The sequence below is a fragment of the Musca autumnalis genome, unplaced genomic scaffold (genome assembly GCF_047663935.1).
Source record: "Musca autumnalis isolate F117 unplaced genomic scaffold, ASM4766393v1 scaffold_2, whole genome shotgun sequence".
NCBI lineage: Eukaryota > Metazoa > Arthropoda > Insecta > Diptera > Muscidae > Musca > Musca autumnalis.
The window spans coordinates 28,894,946-28,916,963 of NW_027411755.1; the positions used below are offsets into that span (position 1 = coordinate 28,894,946).

General features: G+C 34.4%; 1 protein-coding gene across 1 annotated transcript; it reads left to right on the forward strand.

Annotated features, from left to right (window-relative positions):
• Window positions 1-8,868: 8,868 nt before the first annotated feature.
• LOC141392194 (endothelin-converting enzyme-like 1) lies at window positions 8,869-10,695 on the forward strand. The gene has a single exon (XM_073965149.1). The coding sequence runs from the start codon at window positions 8,869-8,871 to the stop codon at window positions 10,693-10,695; it is 1,827 nt and encodes a 608-aa protein (XP_073821250.1).
• Window positions 10,696-22,018: the final 11,323 nt, after the last annotated feature.

Below are 22,018 nucleotides of genomic sequence, written 5' to 3' on the forward strand. Positions count from 1 at the left end.
TTTTTTTCCAAGACGGAGTAGCACTGTTAATGCAGATTTTTATATACTGTTTTTCCTATGAACGACATTTCTAAGTGTCACTGTCTTCTCCCCACAGTGTTCACATTATACCCCCTACAACAACACTAATGTAAGTTAACTATTCCTCCAAAGCAACAAATGCATTTAATACACAAACATTGTCCATCAGTGGGTATATCTGTCAGTCAGTCAGTTAGTCATCGAATGAAAATATGTACTTTGTCTTCATCAATGCCATCATCAATCTTTTTTAACAAATGTCGCAAACGCTTTAAAAGAAAACAAAAACCAACCGGAGGAGAAAAGCACAGCTGGCCAGCAAAGGATGCATAAAGCAACTATAATAAACTACAAAAACAATATCCTGCAAGAACTTCAGCCTTTCTATATTTATATGTGTGTATGGATATGTAAACGTACATATGTAGGTAAATATGTATGTTGATGTATACATATATATATCAAAGTTTGTGTCCTGGATAAGGCTTATGGCTTTTCTAGTTTATTACCAAGTAAGAAGAAAAAATTAAGACTTTGTTATTCTTTCTTCTGTCGACTTCTTATGTTATTCTTTGGTAGACCTATCCGATCATAAAGTGTTGTTAAAGTTTTCACAGCAACAATTATAACATCTGGGAAAATAAAAAAGTATTCAACTAAGCGATACCCAATAAGGGAATTTTTCAAATTTTCAGTCTATTGAAAAATAATATTTAAAAAAATCTGCAGTTAGTGGGTCTGTTGAAAAAAAAAAAATCTTAGAAAAATATTTTTTAAAAATCAAAGTTTATTTTTTTTTAAATCCACGATTGAAAAAATATTTTTTAAAAATCCACGTTAGAAAAAATATTTTTTAAAAATCCACGTTAGAAAAAATATTTTTTAAAAATCCATGTTTAAAAAAATATTTTTTAAAACTCCAGGTTTGAAAAAATATTTTTTAAAAATCCACGTTTGAAAAAATATTTTTTAAAACTCCACGTTTAAAAAAATATTTTTGAAAAACTCCACGTTTGAAAAAATATTTTTGAAAAATCCACGTTTGAAAAAATATTTTCTAAAAATCCACGTTTGAAAAAAAATTTTTAAAACTCCACGTTTGAAAAAATATATTTTTAAAATCAACGTTTGAAAAAATATTTTTTAAAAATCCACGTTTGAAAAAATATTTTTTAAAAATCCACGTTTGAAAAAATATTTTTTAAAAATCAACGTTTGAAAAAATATTTTTTAAAAATCCACGTTTGAAAAAATATTTTTTAAAAATCCACGTTTGAAAAAATATTTTTTAAAACTCCACGTTTGAAAAAATATTTTTTAAAAATCCAGGTTTGAAAAAATAGTTTTTAAAAATCCAAGTTTGAAAAAATATTTTCCGAACATTTTCGAACTTTTGTGGGGGAGGTACCGGAAAGAGTGGACCGATATAGCCCATCTTCGAACTTAAACTAAGTTTGGGTAAAATAGTACGAAAGCCGAAATTTGAACCGAATCGATTTATCCGTTCGAGAGTTATCGTGCGCTCCAGCCAGCCAGACAGACAGACAGACGGACGGACATTGCTCAATCGACTCCAAATTGTCTGAAACACATTTCGTCCAAACATACTTGGGGTCTAAAACCATTATTTCGATGAGGCACATTTTGCCCGTATGAAAGTGTATATACCCTAAAGGCTGAGGGTATAATTAAAAATAAAAAAAAAATATTGTTATACCCTCAGCCTTTAGGCTAAAGAGGGTATTTACACTTTGATACGGCCAAAAATGTGCCTCATCGAAATAATGATTTTAGACCCCAAGTATGTTTGTACGATATCCGTATCAGACAATTTTGAGTCGATCTAGCAATGTCCGTCCGTCCAAACTTTGTTGTTGGTAATATTACTTTCAGGCATAGATCGGTTCTAATATGGACTATAACGGTCCACTCATCTGGGTACCTCCCACACAAAATTTGGAAAAAGTATAGTTTAACAACTCCTCTCTGATCTTATTAATTTGTGATGCAGCAGGCCCCTGTTACGTCGTTTGAAAAAATATTTTTTAAAAATCAACGTTTGAAAAAATATTTTTTAAAAATCCACGTTTGAAAAAATATTTTTTAAAAATCCACGTTTGAAAAAATATTTTTTAAAACTCCACGTTTGAAAAAATATTTTTTAAAAATCCAGGTTTGAAAAAATAGTTTTTAAAAATCCAAGTTTGAAAAAATATTTTTTAAAAAATCCACGTTTGAAAAAATATTTTTTAAAAAATCCACGTTTGAAAAAATATTTTTTAAAAAATCCACGTTTGAAAAAATATTTTTTAAAAAATCCACGTTTGAAAAAATATTTTTTTAAAAAATCCACGTTTGAAAAAATATTTTTTAAAAATCCACGTTTGAACAAATATTTTTTTCAAAATTCACGTTTGAAAAAATATTTTTTTTAAAAATCCACGTTTGAAAAAATATTTTTTAAAAAATCCACGTTTGAAAAAATATTTTTTAAAAAATCCACGTTTGAAAAAATATTTTTTTAAAAAATCCACGTTTGAAAAAATATTTTTTAAAAATCCACGTTTGAACAAATATTTTTTTCAAAATTCACGTTTGAAAAAATATTTTTTTTAAAAATCCACGTTTGAAAAAATATTTTTTTTAAAAATCCACGTTTGAAAAAATATTTTTTTAAAGATCCACGTTTGAAAAAATATTTTTTAAAAATCCACGTTTGAAAAAATATTTTTTAAAAATCCACAATTCAAAAATATTTTTTAAAAGTGTTTCAAAAACTATTTTTGGAAAAAGTAAAGAAATAACACTATTCAAAATAATATTTTTAAGTTCTACGCTCCTAGATATATTTCTATGTGTGTTTATATGTATGTATGTATGTATGTATGTATGTATGTATGTATGTATGTACATGATTTCATGTACCTCGCCCTATGCAACAATTGTGTGTGTTTTTTATATAAGTTCTAGTTGTGTGTTTAACTTTGAAGAAGATTTACATAACTTGAAAAAAATCAAATTCTATTAAAAATTGTATGTTCGAAAGAAGATGTACCTACATATAGAGGAGGAAGAACTATAACTTTAGGATGAGATTTACCATAGTTTCTATGTTGGGCATCACCAACTATCATTGTAATGATAATCACCTTTTTACCACATCAGCGACAGAAGTATATGGTTGCTCTGTTACAGTCGCCTGCTTTGCATGCAAAAATTGGATTTTATTATTGGGGAAACCACAAGTGTCTTGTTACACATGCAACATAAGTGCCATATAGAGAAAAAGAAGAGGAAATGCACAGCAACCTTAGAATAAGAAAAACTTAATTGTTATACTTGGTCTTGGAATAGAAATGCATCAGACTGGTTTGGAAGGTTTTGATTTTAGTTCTTTACAGATTTTTTATTTCTTAAGTAAACAAGTGCTTTTTGATTCAAATAGAAATGGTAAAATAATTGAAAGAATTTTTAAAGAATATTTTAAGCCACATCCTGAGGAAGTTAATTTCGGTTACATTCTAAAAGCATTTCGTAATGGTAAAGTCTGCATGTTTTTTCAGGGCCCAATGTTGTTGCTAGAATATTGCCGCCATTATTTTTGGAGGCCCTAAACAAAATTTAAGCGTGGAGTTTTTAAAATATTTTTGAAGCCTCCTAAACAAAATTTAAGCGTGGATTTTTTAAAATATTTTTGGAGACCCCTAAATAAATTTCAAGCGTGGATTTTTTAAAATATTTTTGAAGCCCCTAAATAAATTTCAAGCGTGGATTTTTTAAAATATTTTTGGAGCCCCCTAAACAATTTTCAAGCGTGGATTTTTTAAAATATTTTTGAAGCCCCCTAAACAATTTTCAAACGTGGATTTTTTAAAATATTTTTGAAGCCCCCTAAACAATTTTCAAGCGTGGATTTTTTAAAATATTTTTGAAGCCCCCTAAACAATTTTCAAGCGTGGATTTTTTAAAATATTTTTGAAGCCCCCTAAACAATTTTCAAGCGTGGGTTTTTTAAAATATTTTTGAAGCCCCCTAAACAATTTTCAAGCGTGGATTTTTTAAAATATTTTTGGAGCCCCCTAAACAATTTTCAAGCGTGGATTTTTTAAAATATTTTTGGAGCCCCCTAAACAATTTCAAGCGTGGATTTTTTAAAATATTTTTGGAGCCCCCTAAACAATTTTCAAGCGTGGATTTTTTAAAATATTTTTGGAGCCCCCTAAACAATTTTCAAGCGTGGATTTTTTAAAATATTTTTGGAGCCCCCTAAACAATTTTCAGGCGTGGATTTTTTAAAATATTTTTGGAGCCCCCTAAACAATTTTCAAGCGTGGATTTTTTAAAATATTTTTGGAGCCCCCTAAACAATTTTCAAGCGTGGATTTTTTAAAATATTTTTGGAGCCCCCTAAACAATTTTCAAGCGTGGATTTTTTAAAATATTTTTGGAGCCCCCTAAACAATTTTCAAGCGTGGATAATATATTTTTGGAGCCCCCTAAACAATTTTCAAGCGTGGATAATATATTTTTGGAGCCCCCTAAACAATTTTCAAGCGTGGATTTTTTAAAATATTTTTGGAGCCCCCTAAACAATTTTCAAGCGTGGATTTTTTAAAATATTTTTGGAGCCCCCTAAACAATTTTCAAGCGTGGATTTTTTAAAATATTTTTGGAGCCCCCTAAACAATTTTCAAGCGTGGATTTTTTAAAATATTTTTGGAGCCCCCTAAACAATTTTCAAGCGTGGATTTTTTAAAATATTTTTGGAGCCCCCTAAACAATTTTCAAGCGTGGATTTTTTAAAATATTTTTGGAGCCCCCTAAACAATTTTCAAGCGTGGATTTTTTAAAATATTTTTGGAGCCCCCTAAACAATTTTCAAGCGTGGATTTTTTAAAATATTTTTGGAGCCCCCTAAACAATTTTCAAGCGTGGATTTTTTAAAATATTTTTGGAGCCCCCTAAACAATTTTCAAGCGTGGATTTTTTAAAATATTTTTGGAGCCCCCTAAACAATTTTCAAGCGTGGATTTTTTAAAATATTTTTGGAGCCCCCTAAACAATTTTCAAGCGTGGATTTTTTAAAATATTTTTGGAGCCCCCTAAACAATTTTCAAGCGTGGATTTTTTAAAATATTTTTGGAGCCCCCTAAACAATTTTCAAGCGTGGATTTTTTAAAATATTTTTGGAGCCCCCTAAACAATTTTCAAGCGTGGATTTTTTAAAATATTTTTGGAGCCCCCTAAACAATTTTCAAGCGTGGATTTTTTAAAATATTTTTGGAGCCCCCTAAACAATTTTCAAGCGTGGATTTTTTAAAATATTTTTGGAGCCCCCTAAACAATTTTCAAGCGTGGATTTTTTAAAATATTTTTGGAGCCCCCTAAACAATTTTCAAGCGTGGATTTTTTAAAATATTTTTGGAGCCCCCTAAACAATTTTCAAGCGTGGATTTTTTAAAATATTTTTGGAGCCCCCTAAACAATTTTCAAGCGTGGATTTTTTAAAATATTTTTGGAGCCCCCTAAACAATTTTCAAGCGTGGATTTTTTAAAATATTTTTGGAGCACCCTAAACAATTTTCAAGCGTGGATTTTTTAAAATATTTTTGGAGCCCCCTAAACAATTTTCAAGCGTGGATTTTTTAAAATATTTTTGGAGCCCCCTAAACAATTTTCAAGCGTGGATTTTTTAAAATATTTTTGGAGCCCCCTAAACAATTTTCAAGCGTGGATTTTTTAAAATATTTTTGGAGCCCCCTAAACAATTTTCAAGCGTGGATTTTTTAAAATATTTTTGGAGCCCCCTAAACAATTTTCAAGCGTGGATTTTTTAAAATATTTTTGGAGCACCCTAAACAATTTTCAAGCGTGGATTTTTTAAAATATTTTTGGAGCCCCCTAAACAATTTTCAAGCGTGGATTTTTTAAAATATTTTTGGAGCCCCCTAAACAATTTTCAAGCGTGGATTTTTTAAAATATTTTTGGAGCCCCCTAAACAATTTTCAAGCGTGGATTTTTTAAAATATTTTTGGAGCCCCCTAAACAATTTTCAAGCGTGGATTTTTTAAAATATTTTTGGAGCCCCCTAAACAATTTTCAAGCGTGGATTTTTTAAAATATTTTTGGAGCCCCCTAAACAATTTTCAAGCGTGGATTTTTTAAAATATTTTTGGAGCCCCCTAAACAATTTTCAAGCGTGGATTTTTTAAAATATTTTTGGAGCCCCCTAAACAATTTTCAAGCGTGGATTTTTTAAAATATTTTTGGAGCCCCCTAAACAATTTTCAAGCGTGGATTTTTTAAAATATTTTTGGAGCCCCCTAAACAATTTTCAAGCGTGGATTTTTTAAAATATTTTTGGAGCCCCCTAAACAATTTTCAAGCGTGGATTTTTTAAAATATTTTTGGAGCCCCCTAAACAATTTTCAAGCGTGGATTTTTTAACATATTTTTGGAGCCCCCTAAACAATTTTCAAGCGTGGATTTTTTAAAATATTTTTGGAGCCCCCTAAACAATTTTCAAGCGTGGATTTTTAAAATATTTTTGGAGCCCCCTAAACAATTTTCAAGCGTGGATTTTTTAAAATATTTTTGGAGCCCCCTAAATAAATTTCAAGCGTGGATTTTTTAAAATATTTTTGGAGCCCCCTAAATAAATTTCAAGCGTGGATTTTTTAAAATATTTTTGGAGCCCCCTAAATAAATTTCAAGCGTGGATTTTTTAAAATATTTTTGGAGCCCCCTAAATAAATTTCAAGCGTGGATTTTTTAAAATATTTTTGGAGCCCCCTAAATAAATTTCAAGCGTGGATTTTTTAAAATATTTTTGGAGCCCCCTAAATAAATTTCAAGCGTGGATTTTTTAAAATATTTTTGAATCCCCCAAAGCGTGGATTTTGTAAAATATTTTTGAATCCCCCAAAGCGTGGATTTTGTAAAATATTTTTGAATCCACCCAAGCGTGGATTTTTTAAAATATTTTTGAATCCCCCAAAGCGTGGATTTTGTAAAATATTTTTGAATCCCCCAAAGCGTGGATTTTGTAAAATATTTTTGAATCCACCCAAGCGTGGATTTTTTAAAATATTTTTGAATCCCCCAAAGCGTGGATTTTGTAAAATATTTTTGAATCCCCCAAAGCGTGGATTTTGTAAAATATTTTTGAATCCACCCAAGCGTGGATTTTTTAAAATATTTTTGGAGCCCCCTAAATAAATTTTAAGCGTGGATTTTTTAAAATATTTTTGGAGCCCCCTAAATAAATTTCAAGCGTGGATTTTTTAAAATATTTTTGGAGCCCCCTAAATAAATTTCAAGCGTGGATTTTTTAAAATATTTTTGGAGCCCCCTAAATAAATTTCAAGCGTGGATTTTTTAAAATATTTTTGGAGCCCCATAAATAAATTTCAAGCGTGGATTTTTTAAAATATTTTTGGAGCCCCATAAATAAATTTCAAGCGTGGATTTTTTAAAATATTTTTGGAGCCCCCTAAATAAATTTCAAGCGTGGATTTTTTAAAATATTTTTGGAGCCCCCTAAACAATTTTCAAGCGTGGATTTTTTAAAATATTTTTGGAGCCCCCTAAATAAATTTCAAGCGTGGATTTTTTAAAATATTTTTGGAGCCCCCTAAATAAATTTCAAGCGTGGATTTTTTAAAATATTTTTGGAGCCCCCTAAATAAATTTCAAGCGTGGATTTTTTAAAATATTTTTGGAGCCCCATAAATAAATTTCAAGCGTGGATTTTTTAAAATATTTTTGGAGCCCCATAAATAAATTTCAAGCGTGGATTTTTTAAAATATTTTTGGAGCCCCCTAAATAAATTTCAAGCGTGGATTTTTTAAAATATTTTTGGAGCCCCCTAAATAAATTTCAAGCGTGGATTTTTTAAAATATATTTGGAGCCCCCTAAATAAATTTCAAGCGTGGATTTTTTAAAATATTTTTGGAGCCCCCTAAATAAATTTCAAGCGTGGATTTTTTAAAATATTTTTGGAGCCCCCTAAATAAATTTCAAGCGTGGATTTTTTAAAATATTTTTGGAGCCCCCTAAATAAATTTCAAGCGTGGATTTTTTAAAATATTTTTGGAGCCCCCTAAATAAATTTCAAGCGTGGATTTTTTAAAATATTTTTGCCCTTAAATATTTGTTTTTAATTTGTGTATAATTCCAGATACATTTTTAAAATAATTTACTCTTGATTTTGTGTAGAATTTCAGCTAAATGTTTTAAAAGATTTTTTTCTAGGGATTCTGAGCAAATTTTATTGATACTTTTTTTTTAATTTGTTTTGTCCATAGAATAGAGTGTATATGACGTTCGGCCTTGCGGTTCTCGAAACCGTTCTTTGTTTTGTTTTGTGGGTTAAATTCGGCATTCTTATCATTTCTGTTCAAAACGACCTTAAATTCACGCCAACATCAAGCACACTGAGAAAGGTCATTATATTTTTATGTTCATACGGAGATAGTGGGTAGCAGCATCAGCTGCCGGATTTGTGGTATTGAAATACATTTTAAATTATATATTATTTTTAGTTTGAAACAAAAAAGACAAGAATACGGTGGCGAAAATAAACAAGAAATTTAGAAATGTGAATAATTTCTGAAAAAAAAAAATTCTCGTGAACTAAGAGTTGTGTTGGAAGTTATTTGGAACCCTTTAAAAAACGTAGCCGTGCAAATTGTGGATAATATGAATTCCGAAATTTTCAATACATATTTTTCAAGTTTTTTATCGGTGGTGTTTTGTGTGCAGTTATACATCAACGGCGGCCATGCCTATCATCGATATCTTCAAAATCCCAACATACATCTCCTTTCTGTCATGCATAGCTATATGGATGCCAATGCCGATCCCTGCCACGATTTCTATCAATATGCCTGTGGAAATTGGGAAAAGATACATAAGGACACAACGAAATATGTGGATACCTTTGGTAGCTTGGATTATATTATCAATGAGCGAATGAAATATATTCTGCAACGTTCGAGAAGAAGCAGAAGAAAGACAAATGAAATTTATCAAAAAGTCCGAACCTATTTGCAAACTTGTGAAGAGCAGAGGGAATTTAATGCCAAATATTATTTGGAAGTGTTAACACCTTTACCCGGTGTTGAGTGGCCAGCAAATGGAGAAGTGTGGCAGTTTGATGGCAACCACTGGAATATATGGACAACTTTGGGACGATTGCAGTCTGTGGGTTTTAATGGCTTCCCTCTGACCTTGGATATGAAACATGACAATGCCACACATTTTCATTTGGAGCTGGATAAAGTCAATACTTTAGGCTACACAGCCTATGAACAGAAAATCATTGATGATCTGGAGGGTTCATTGGATCACAACTATCGCCAATTGGCTGCAGATATGGAAGAGTTCTTAAAACGGCTAGCCAAGCTTCATAAAAATCACAATATTTTCAAAGAAGAAAAAATGTCCCTGCAGGAGTTAGTGGCCAGGGTGCCTGGTGTGGATTTCGAAGAATATTTCCGCAATTTACTGCAACTTGAACGGGAGCACTTTGAAAACCTAACAATAATGGTAACAAATTTGGAATATTTCCCACAATTGGCAGAGTTGCTGGGGCAGACTTCATCGCACACCCTTATCCACCTGATGCGCATAAAATTTCTTGGCTTTATGCAACAACAACTGCCGAAAGTGAAAAATAAACTCTACTGCCTGCAGCACATGCGCGATTTGGTGCCCCTGGCCTTGGATTATATCTACGAAAAGGAGGTGTATCAACATCAAAGAAAACACACCGATCGGGTGATAAAACGGATCTTCCACAAAATGCAACAAAAATTTTCCCAAATACTTGCCCAACACTTGGGAGAATTTGTCCCCAAAGAAATTGCATTTTTGCAGGAAAAAATCTCCCTAATGCAACTGAACATTGGCAATTTACCCAAAGTAGAGGGAGACGACTTCTATTTTGAGTACTTCTACTCCTGGTACGTTACCGACACGGATTTCTATTGGAACCATGTGAATGCCCTGCAACATTATTATCAGGAAAAATATAAAATGCTGCAATTGAAATCCCCAACACCGCATCACACTTTCATCGTTTGGCCTTATAGTTCGCCAGCCTTTCAACCCTCGGCAAATCTTGTTGCCATACCTCATGCCTACCTTAGATTTCCCATCTTTCACCCCGACTTTCATGATTTGTTTCTCTATGCAGAACTGGGCAACACTTTGGGCCATGAAATAATGCATGCCTTTGATATCAGCGGTTTGGATTATGATGGTTTTGGAAATCCCAGCTCAGTAATAAGTTCGAATTTGACAAATAAACTGGAATTTTCAAAAGCTCTTTATTGTTTTGCCCAACAAAAGTCGGCCAGTTTAAATGAAAAAATTGCCGACATCAGTGGTTTCAACTTGGCTTATGCAACGTATTTTGACAATCACCAACCCGAAGAGACTTTGAAATTTCTCCGCCACACTCATCTAAGTTCTAAACAATTATTTTTCATAAAATTTGCCCAATTCTTTTGTGCTGTAAATCCCAAACGCATCACCTATGATGAGAGTCATGATACCCCTTTGTATAGGGTACCACAAGTTGTGGCCAATCATCCGGAGTTTGAACAAATATTTAATTGCCCTGCGGGAAAGAATCACATAACTTTGAAAAAATGTAATTTGTGGTGACCCGCACATTGCTATAGAAAAATGTATAATTTTAAGCCAAAATATTGTATTATAAAAATAAATATATATTTAATGACAAAATTGGAAGACTTTTCTCTTTTGGTCTTACTTTACGAAGGTCTTCTATACCATCGAAGAATACTACGGAAGTCTACAATTTATAGAAAAAAATTCTATAGAAGCCTCCTTCGGAGGTCTTCTGTTCCACAGAAGCCACTTACGGAGGTCTTCTATTCTATAGAAGCCTCCTTCGGAGGTCTTCTGTTCCACAGAAGCCACTTACGGAGGTCTTCTATTCTATAGAAGCCTCCTACGGAGGTCTTCTATTCTATAGAAGCCTCCTACGGAGGTCTTCTATTCTATAGAAGCCTCCTACGGAGGTCTTCTATTCTATAGAAGCCTCCTACGGAGGTCTTCTATTCTATAGAAGCCTCCTACGGAGGTCTTCTATTCTATAGAAGCCTCCTACGGAGGTCTTCTATTCTATAGAAGCCTCCTACGGAGGTCTTCTATTCTATAGAAGCCTCCTACGGAGGTCTTCTATTCTATAGAAGCCTCCTACGGAGGTCTTCTATTCTATAGAAGCCTCCTACGGAGGTCAAACAAAATCGCGAAAACCTGATATATACCTAAAAATGTGAACTTATTTAAAATTCCCTCCAGTGACTTTTTCTTGTTCTTGGATTTTTCTCATCTATGAACATTGCTGTTTCAGAATCCTCAAAAACTTCCCAGTTGTAAACTGATATTGATATTGAACCATCACGATAAAAATTTACCTAATCGAAATAATGTTCTTAGACTAATCATATGTTTTGACGAAACCCGCGTCAAAGAATTTGGAGTCGATTTATTCCAGTTCCAGGCTCGTGCTCATTATAACTCTCGAACAGATCAGCAGATTTGGTCCAAATTTTGAATCGCGCAATATTTTGTCCAAACTTCCTTAGGGCACCAGACTTCAAAACGTTTCCCTAAAATCTTAAGCGAAGTCCAATTCGATTTTTGCGAGACCTATAGTAGGTTCGAATATGGATTATATCGATTCACTCCTTCAGATACCTCCAACACAAAATTTCAATTATCCGATTTGACCGAAACAATAAACATCCTAAAATTACGTATATATATCAAGTACAAAGGGTCTATTTGGGACAACAACTTCGGATACATCCCTCACAAAAGTTCAACATTAGTGTAGTTTAAGGGCTGTTCGATGAGCCATTGCACTTTTTGACCAATGGTACTTCTTGCGGTCTTGTTTACAGCGATATTGTATTTTTAGTGCGTGAGTCCATGGTAGGTCAGGATTGGTCCAAAAGCTCTAAATCTTACACCGACCAACTAAATTGAATTCCAAAATTAGGACCACTTCCAAAATGGACTATATCAGACGATACTTTCAGGTATCGCTTGTACAAAAGTGCAAAACTTTTGCGCTTTTATAGAAGTCACATTTTTGAGCACAACATAACAAAACAGGAGATGAAATTCTGAAACTTCTTGGCTACACAATTTATAGAAAAAAATTGCCAATGTAGCCCGTATTCGCTCTGTCTATATATAAAAGTCTCAACCCATACAGGCTGAGAGTAGGCAAACCCTGTTACTTTTTACTTGTTTTACAGAAAACAAAAGTTATGAATTTTCATCAGTTTGTCTCCGCTGTGCCGACAGAAGTGATTGGTCGTTGGAAAGTTTTAAAGGTCATCGAGTCCATAAACAACTAGTCGTACAATTAAGATAGAAATAAGCGGAAACAACAACAATTGATGTATCATATGGAGTTTTTGGACTTAACCTATTTCTTCAGAATTTAGCTAAAATGTTGCCGAGCTCTTTTTAGAGATATTTTTCGACTCTGTTTTTGCGTAGTCTCAAACAATACTGCGAATTGGATTCGGAGTCTATGAGTCATAGATTGCAACGCCCGGCTCCTTTCACGGACTCTATCACTTCTGGTAAAATAGTAAAGTTTTGGTGTTTTTATGACATTAAAGAATATTATTTTCTTACAATAACACTGTGCGACACGAAACAAATTAACCACATTCTGACACCGCAGCGTGATAGAAGACGAAAAATAAGAAGACACGTGTCTCGGCGTTTTTCCCTGTTACTTCGAATTTCGCGGTTATGGGCCCCCAAAGACCTTAGGCCTTGATGTCAAAAAGGACCATTTTGTCAGGCTCATATCTTCTAAACCGCTAAGAATTTTGGTTTACTCGTGGAGGCAAAGTTGTAGCTCTCATCTTAAAGAATAATAATTGTGAAGACATAAAATCCATTCAACCTTATCTTCAAGGTCAAAATCGTTAAGGTCAGGTTTCCGTTATAATTTTTTCTCAGATTTTGGCCTACAGATATCAAACCGATACCGAACCGTTCAAAATTCAAGAATACAAGCAACTACAAAAATGTACCTAAGATCTCAGTTAACAACTTCCTAGAACATATGAACATTCTAGGAGCGTCGCTTTAAGCTCAAAATTCCATTAGTTTTACTCATTCTATCCTGGTCAGGTCCGTAAATAACAAACCTTTCAAATTTTCTAGAGTGTTGAACAGTTTGTTATTTCCAGACCTGAGCATTAACCATAAAATAATTGTTAGTGAATTTTGAACATGAAGGACCGTTCGAAAAATGTTCATATGTTCTAGGAAGTTGTTAACTGAGATCTTAGGTACATTTTTGTAGTTGCTTGTATTCTTGAATTTTGAATGGTTCGGTATCTATGGACCAGAATCGGAGAAAAAAGTATAAAAATCGAATATTTTCTAAAATTTTTTGCTAGTTTGACCTTTAAGAACAGTTCGTAGTGGGCTCTGATGTTCCACAAAGTTGTATGCTGATATATTCGCTACATTATTGTGGTTGAATGTTTTCTTGAACTTTGAATGGTTTAATTTCTATAGAGCAGAAACCGAAAAAAGAAAATAAAAATTACATTTGTTTTGCTATTTTGACCTTTAAGAATCATTTCTACAGGGTTCGTATGTTCTAGAAAGTTGTTTATTGAGATCTAAGGTACATTTTTGTAGTTGGTTGTTTGATTCAATTTTGATCGGTTTGATATCTGTAGGCCAAAATCTGAGAAAAAATTGTAACGGAAACTTTACCTTAACGATTTTGACCTTGAAGATAAGGTTGAATGGATTTTATGTCTTCACAATTATTATTCTTTAAGATGAGAGCTACAACTTTGCCTCCACGAGTAAACCAAAATTCTTAGCGGTTTAGAAGATATGAGCGTGACAAAAATATCCTTTTTGACATCAAGGCCTCAGGTCTTTGGGGGCCCATAACCGCGAAATTCGAAGTAACAGGGAAAAACGCCAAGACACGTGTCTTCTTATTTTTCGTCTTCTATCACGCTGTGGTGTCAGAATGTGGTTAATTTTCCATGACACAAAAAATTACACACAGTGTAATACAAGATTTTTTTTAATGGCACTGAAGTTACTCGTAGTGTGTGATATATGAACTTTAAAGAAGAAACGGCATCGGATTGAACTGTTTATATCCTCCAAACACTGTATATATCTATTCGACATATTCGCGAATGCAATCCCTGTGTTCGAACGTGGATTTCATGGAAGTTCTTCCACCAAATAGATTTCCAAAATCCATATTACTGACGATATTTTTAAATACTATGCTAATAGCCTCGAATTACAGAAAATCTTTCGAAAGCTATTCGCTGCGGGATTTAGAACCCAAAATGCCAAATAAGAGCTAATGTGGTTGAAAAATCTGGGATACACCAAAACGTACATCTATATGGGTAATATTCATTTGAAAGATTTTTTAGTTATTGCTTCAATTCTATTGGATAATTTGGTTAAAAACTTTTGTATGGAAACTATACCGAACGTGGTCTGATGTGGTTCATTTGCAATTCTAAACATCCAATGACTAGTATATTATAATCAGTTCCAAATTTCAATCTTGTATCTAAAATATTGTGATCTCTCTCTATTGAATGTATATACTTTGTGGTAATATTGAATATACCTAAAATCAACTAAAAACCTTTAAAAATAGCTTTACGTAATGATACACAACATTTTTAATTTTCATGATTTTTGGTCAAGTTGGGCCCCCCCGAAATGAAATCCTGCGTACGTCCCTGCCTCCTACGGAGGTCTTCTATTCTATAGAAGCCTCCTACGGAGGTCTTCTATTCTATAGAAGCCTCCTACGGAGGTCTTCTGTTCTATAGAAGCCTCCTACGGAGGTCTTCTATTCTATAGAAGCCTATTACGGAGGTCTTCTATTCTATAGAAGCCTCCTTCGGAGGTCTTCTGTTCCGTAGAAGCCACTTACGGAGGTCTTCTATTCTATAGAAGCCTTGTACGGAGGTCTTCTATTCTACAGAAGCCTCCTACGGAGGAAGTCTATTCTATAGAAGCCTTCTATGGAGGTCTTCTATTCTATAGAAGCCTCCTACGGAGGTCTTCTGTTCTATAGAAGCCTCCTACGGAGGTCTTCTATTCTATAGAAGCCTCCTATGGGGGTCTACTGTTCTATAGACGTATCCTGCGGGGGTCTTCTACTATGTAGAAGCCTCCTACGGAGGTCTACTGTTCTATAGAAGCCTCCTGCGGAGGTCTTCTATTCTATAGAAGCCTCCTACGGGGGTCTACTATTCTATAGAAGTATCCTGCGGGGGTCTTCTATTATATAGAAGTTTCCTATGGAGGTCTTCTATTCTATAGAAACATATTACGGAGGCATTCCATTCTATAGAATCCTCCTACGGAGGTCTTCTATTCTATAGAAGGCTCCTACGGAGGTCTTCTATTCTATAAAAGCCTCCTACGGCTAGAATAGAAGACTTCCGTAGAAAGATTCTATATAATAGAATATCCCCGTAAGAGGCTTCTATAGTATAGAAGACCTCCATAGGAAACTTCTATTATATAGAAGTTTCCTATGGAGGTCTTCTATACTATAGAAGCCTCTTACGGGGATATTCTATTATATAGAATCTTTCTACGGAAGTCTTCTATTCTATAGAAGCTTATTACGGAGGTCTTCTATTCTATAGAAGCCTCCTTCGGAGGTCTTCTGTTCCATAGAAGCCACCTACGGAGGAAGTCTATTCTATAAAAGCCCACTACGGAGGTCTTCTATTCTATAGAAGCCTCCTACGGAGGTCTTCTATTCTATAGAAGCATCCTACGGAGGAAGTCTATTCTATAGAAGCCCCCTACGGAGGTCTTCTATTCTATAGAAGCCTCCTACGGGGGTCTACTATTCTATAGAAGTATCCTGCGGGGGTCTTCTATTATATAGAAGTTTCCTATTAAGGTCTTCTATTCTATAGAAACCTATTACGGAGGCCTTCTATTCTATAGAATCCTCCTACGGAGGTCTTCTATTCTATAGAAGGCTCCTACGGAGGTCTTCTATTCTATAAAAGCCTCCTACGGAGGTCTTCTATTCTATGGAAGCCTCCTACGGAGGAAGTCTATTCTATAGAAGCCCCCTACGGAGGAAGTCTATTCTATAGAAGCCCCCTTCGGAGCTCTTCTATTCTATAGAAGCCTCCTACGGAGGCCTTCTATTCTATAGAAGCCTCCTACGGAGGCCTTCTATTCTATAGAAGCCTCCTACGGAGGCCTCCTATTCTATAGAAGCCTCCTACGGAAGTCTTCTAATCTATAGAAGCCTCCTACGGAGGTCTTCTATTCTATAGAAGCCTCCTATGGAGATCTCCTAATCTATAGAATCCTCCTACGGAGGTCTTCTATTCTATAGAAGCCTCCTACGGAGGTCTTCAATTCTATAGAAGCCTCCTACGGAGGTCTTCAATTCTATAGAAGCCTCCTACGGAGGTCTTCTGTTCTATAGAAGCCTCCTACGGAGGTCTGCTATTCTGTAGAAGCCTCCTAAGGAGGTCTTCTGTTCTATAGAAGCCTCCTACGGAGGTCTTCCGTCCTATAGAAGCCTCATATTTTCGACTGTTGCTACATATAATGTATTTTCAATTAACTGAAATCATTTTATTTGATATCCATTAACCTCCTAAAAGTATGCTATTAAAATTGTTTTTGTAATGCATTCATATAACGGCAAGGTCTTTTTTTTCAAACTTTTGAAAATGTGAATAATGTATAAATTGAAATGAAACCTTACCTATAATCTGATCCGGTACCGAATGTCATTATTACCACCAGGGGAATATCATCCGGTTTTCTCATAGAAAACCACTAGATTTAATCTCGATAGACCAACGAATCTTTTCTTCTTTGCAATTTAACCAAGCAAATTCGTCGTGTGGTAAATAATACAGATTATAATCTGTAAAAACAATATACATACATTATTGTCTAATTTTATTAGTTAAACAATAATTCGCGTATATTCGAAAAATTTTTCTTTGTCTTAACAATTCTCTTTTGTGTTTACGGCAGATGGCCAGACATGATAAAAAACCACGCTTTTGATAATGGTTTAAATGTGATTACTTTAAAGGACAAAGATTCTTCAACAACAACAACAATGAAATGAACATAAGAAAATTTGTGTTTGTTTTAGTAAAAGTATTAAGATTCATAATAGGATTTACAATGGATTTTAAACAAAATTTTTTCATCCATCATCACAACAATAAACGTGGATTTTTGGATGAATATTTTTGCATTTATCATCTAACCAAAAAACATGGATTTTTAGAGAATATTTTTTCATTTATCAGACCAATAAACGTGGATTTTTTGAAGAATATTTTTTTATTTATCATCTGACCAATAAACCTGGTTGTTTTGAAGAATACTTTTTCATTTATCATCTGACCAATAAACGTGGATTTTTTGAAGAATATTTTTTTCATTTATCTGACCAATAAACCTGGATTTTTTGAAGAATATTTTTTTCATTTATCATCTGACTAATAAACCTGGATTTTTTTAAGAATATTTTTTCATTTATCATCTGACCAATAAACGTGGATTTTTTGAAGAATATATTTTTTTCATTTATCATCTGATCAATAAACGGGGATTTTTTGAATAATATTTTTTTCATTTATCTTCTGACCAATAAACGTGGATTTTTTTAAGAATATTTTTTCGTTTATCACTTGACCAATAACCGTGGATTTTTTGAAGAATATTTTTTTCATTTATCATCTGATCAATAAACGTAGAGTTTTTCAAGAATATTTTTTTATTTATCATCTGAATGAACGTGGATTTTTTAAAGAATATTTTTTTCGTTTATAATCTGACCAATAAACCTGGATTTTTGGAAGAACATTTTTTCATTTATCATCTGACAAATAAACGTGCATTTTTTGAAGAATATTTTTATACCCTCAGCATTTATGCTAACGAGGGTATATACACTTTTATACGGGCAAAATGTGCCTCATCGAAACAATGGTTTTAGACCCCAAGTATATTTGGACGAAATGTCTTTCAGACAATTTGGAGTCGATTGAGCAATGTCCGTCCGTCTGTCTGGCTGGAGCGCACGATAACTCTCGAACGGGTGAACCGATTCGGTTCAAATTTTGGCTTTTTGCCCAAACTTAGTTTAAGTTCGAAGATAGGCAATATCGGTCCATTACCTCCGGTACCTGCCCCACAAAAGTTCGAAAATGTTCGGAAAATTTACTCTTGAAGGGAGTAACCGATTTGGTCCATACTTTGCCCATCGTGAAATGTGTACCAGACTTAGATAAGGTTTCAATATGGACTCAATCGGTCCACTCCTTCGGGTACCTCCCACACAAAATTTCGGAAAAGTTCAGTTTAGTGCCATCTCTCGAATCGCTTTGATTTTTGTTTTAGCAACTTGTATTCACTGCCCCCCATCCGATGGTACAAGTTTCATCAAGGGCAAAGCCATACTTCCTGAGAAAATAGCCTGAAAGTTTCGTAAAACCCCTATGACACTGTGTGTGGTGGTTGGAGCGCAAGATAACTCTCGAACGGATCTGCCGATTCGATCCAAAATTTGGCCTTCATAATATTTTGTCCAAACATAGTTTAAGTTCGCAGATAAGCCACTCCTTCAGGAACCTCCCGCATAAAAGTTCAAAAATGTTCGAAAAAATTGTTCGTACGGTAACTCTTGAAAGGAGTGGCCGAATTGGTCCATACTTTACACATCCTAATATATCTACCAGATATAGATCAGGTTCAAATATGGACTATTTTTGTCCACTCCACTCGGTACCTCACACACAAAATTTCGGATAAGTTCACTTTATGACCTGATATCGAATCACTTTGATTTTTGTTGTAGCAACTTGCATTCGCTGCCTCAATTACGATGGTAAAAGTTTTTTTCAGGGGCAAGTCCTCCGCAAAATTTTTGATCTTTAATCCTAATCAACAAATTTTTTAAAACTCCCTAAATACATACGTTTTTTGGGAAACATTTTTTTCATTATACACAGGCTGAGGGTATATCTCTGTCGGCAAAGCCGACTGATACTGTTTTACTTGTTTTTTCTAAAACCCCAATTTTTGGGTAGAGTATTTACAATAGTCTTTTGAGTGTGCTGGTACCCCGCGATATTTTTGTTCCGGATCATATAAATCAATCATAGAGTGAAGATCCATCCACTAGAACAGCGGAAACGGCTACTGCATTTTTAAAATTAAAAAAAGCGAAAAATGTTTTTGAAAATATCTAAGATAAGAGTTGTAAAAAGTTAAGCGGTGTGGAAGCCGTACCCGATTTATCCCAAAAATTGGTTGTGAGTGTAGCGACATCGAGAACATTTTAACAAAAAGGTGGCGAAGCGACCCCATGCTGCGATTTGAACACCACCACAGGCGCCTGGATTTTCTGATTATTGGGATTGTACTGAGCAAAAAAAGTCCACTAGGCCATATGTCTACGGTGAAAATGGAGCCCCCGGATTTTGACTTGAAGTTTCTTTTTTTTTTTGGCATTTTTTGGATATTTTGGCATGTATTTAACAGCCAAACCACTGAGATTTTCGATCCAACACAAAGACAAAAATTGTAGCCAAGACAATAATTAAGAACTCTCTAGCACATCGCAAAAGTATTGGAACGCTCCTTCAGGCAGTTATGGCCCCGAGAAAGTGCACATTTTTCGGAAAATATCGATAAATTACACTGTGCTACAAAATTTGACTCAAAGTCAGTGGGTGGAAATTTCCTTTTGGAGATAAAAGCCCTTGGTGAGTGTATTAAGAACGCAAAAGGAACTTTTCAGGATAGGTCAAATTTCTGAGATATGGTTTGGCCAAAATATCCTTGAAAAAATTTCAAGTCAAAATCCGGGCGCTCGATGTTCACCGTAGACATATGGTCTAGTGAACTTTTTTGCTCAGTACAATCCCAAGAATCAGAAACTCCAGGCGCCCAATATCACCTTTTTCCTTCCATACAAACGCCCCCAATATTTAGGACCATTTTTTCTCATAGACGTCTTGACTCTAAATAGTTTTATTATACCCTCCACCATAGTATGGAGGGTATATTAAGTTTGTCATTCCGTTTGTAACACATCGAACTAATCATTTGCGACCCTATAAAGTATATATATTCTTGATCAGGATAAAATTCTAAGACGATCTAGCCATGTCCGTCTGTCCGTCCGTCTGTCCGTCTGTTGTAATCACTCTAGCGACCGCAATATTTGAGATAGAGTGCTGAAATTTTGCACCCGAGGGTCTTTTTTCCATAGGAAGGTCAAGTTCGAAGATGGGCTATATCGGTCCACTCTTTGGTATAGCCCCCATATAACGGTACTTCGGGATTTGAGATATTTTGACGTTCTTCGCCACATTTGCAGACCGAATTAGCTATAATTTGGCACTTAGGGTTCCTAGTGATCACCAAACTTATATCCCAGAGGATATGGGCATAGGTCCATGTTTTGGTATAGTCCCCATATAACGGTACCTCCCGATTTTCGGTATTTTGAGAATTTCAGCCACAATTTTTAACCGAACTATCTGCAATTTGACATTTGAGGTTCTCAGTGGTCATAAAACATCTCCACGAAACATCGTCAACATAGGTCCATGTTTTGGTATAGCCCTCATATATCGGTACCTCGCGATTTTCGGTATTTTGAGAATTTTAACCGAACTAACTGTAATTTGCCATTTGAGGTTCTCAGTGGTCATGAAATATCTCCACCAAGCATCGTCAACATAAGTCCATGTTTTGGTATGGCCCCCTTATAACCGTACCTCCCGATTTTCGGTATTTTGATTATTTTAGTTACAATTTTTAACCGAACTAGCTGTAATCTGACATTTGAGGTTCTCAGTGGTCATGAAACATATCCACGAAACATCGTCAACATAGGTCCATGTTTTGGTATAGCCCCCATATATCGGTACCTCCCGATTTTCGGTATTCTGAGAATTTTAGCTACAATTTTCACCCGAACTAGCTGTAAATTGACATTTGAGGTTCTCAGTGGTCATCAAACTTCTCCACCGAACATCGCCAACATAGGTCCATGCTTTAGTATAGCCCCCATATAACGGTATCTCCCGATTTTCGGTATTTTGAGAATTTTAGCAACAATTTTTAATCGAACTAAATATAATTTGACATTTTCACATTTTCAGTGATCACGAAACTTCTTCACTAAAATTCGTCAGTAAAATTCGTCTTTTCTTATAGCTCCTATATAACGGTACCCCCGATTTTCGGTATTTTGAGAATTTTAGCAACAATTTTTAATCGAACTAACTATAATTTGACATTTTCACATTTTCAGTGATCACGAAACTTCTTCACTAAAATTCGTCAGTAAAGTTCGTCTTTTCTTATAGCTCCTATATAACGGTACCTCCCGATTTTCGGCATCTACATTGTTTGATGGAGCTTCCCTCAATTTAATTTGACTTTTGAAGTTCTCTGCAGTTACAAAACTTTTCCACCAAAAATTACAAAGATAGGTTACAACTTTAATATAGTCCCGTAGGTGGTACCTTTCACCTGGCTGAACACATTTTTATACCCTCCACCATAGTATGGAGGGTATATTAAGTTTGTTTTTCCGTTTGTAACGCATTGAAATAATCATTTGCGACCCTACAAAGTATATATATTCTTGATCAGCGTAAAATTCTGAGTCGATCTGTGCACGTCCGTCCGTCCGCCCGGCCGTCCGTCTGTGGTAAACACTCTAGCATCCACAAAAATTGAGATAACACGCTCAAATTTTGGGAAGATGCGTCTGTTGTTTGCAGGCAGGTCAAGTTCGATGATGGGCTATATCGGTCCACGTTTTGGTATAGCCACCATGTAACGGTACCTCCCGATTTGAGGTATTTTGAAGTTTTTAGTCACATTTTCAAACCGAATTAGTTAT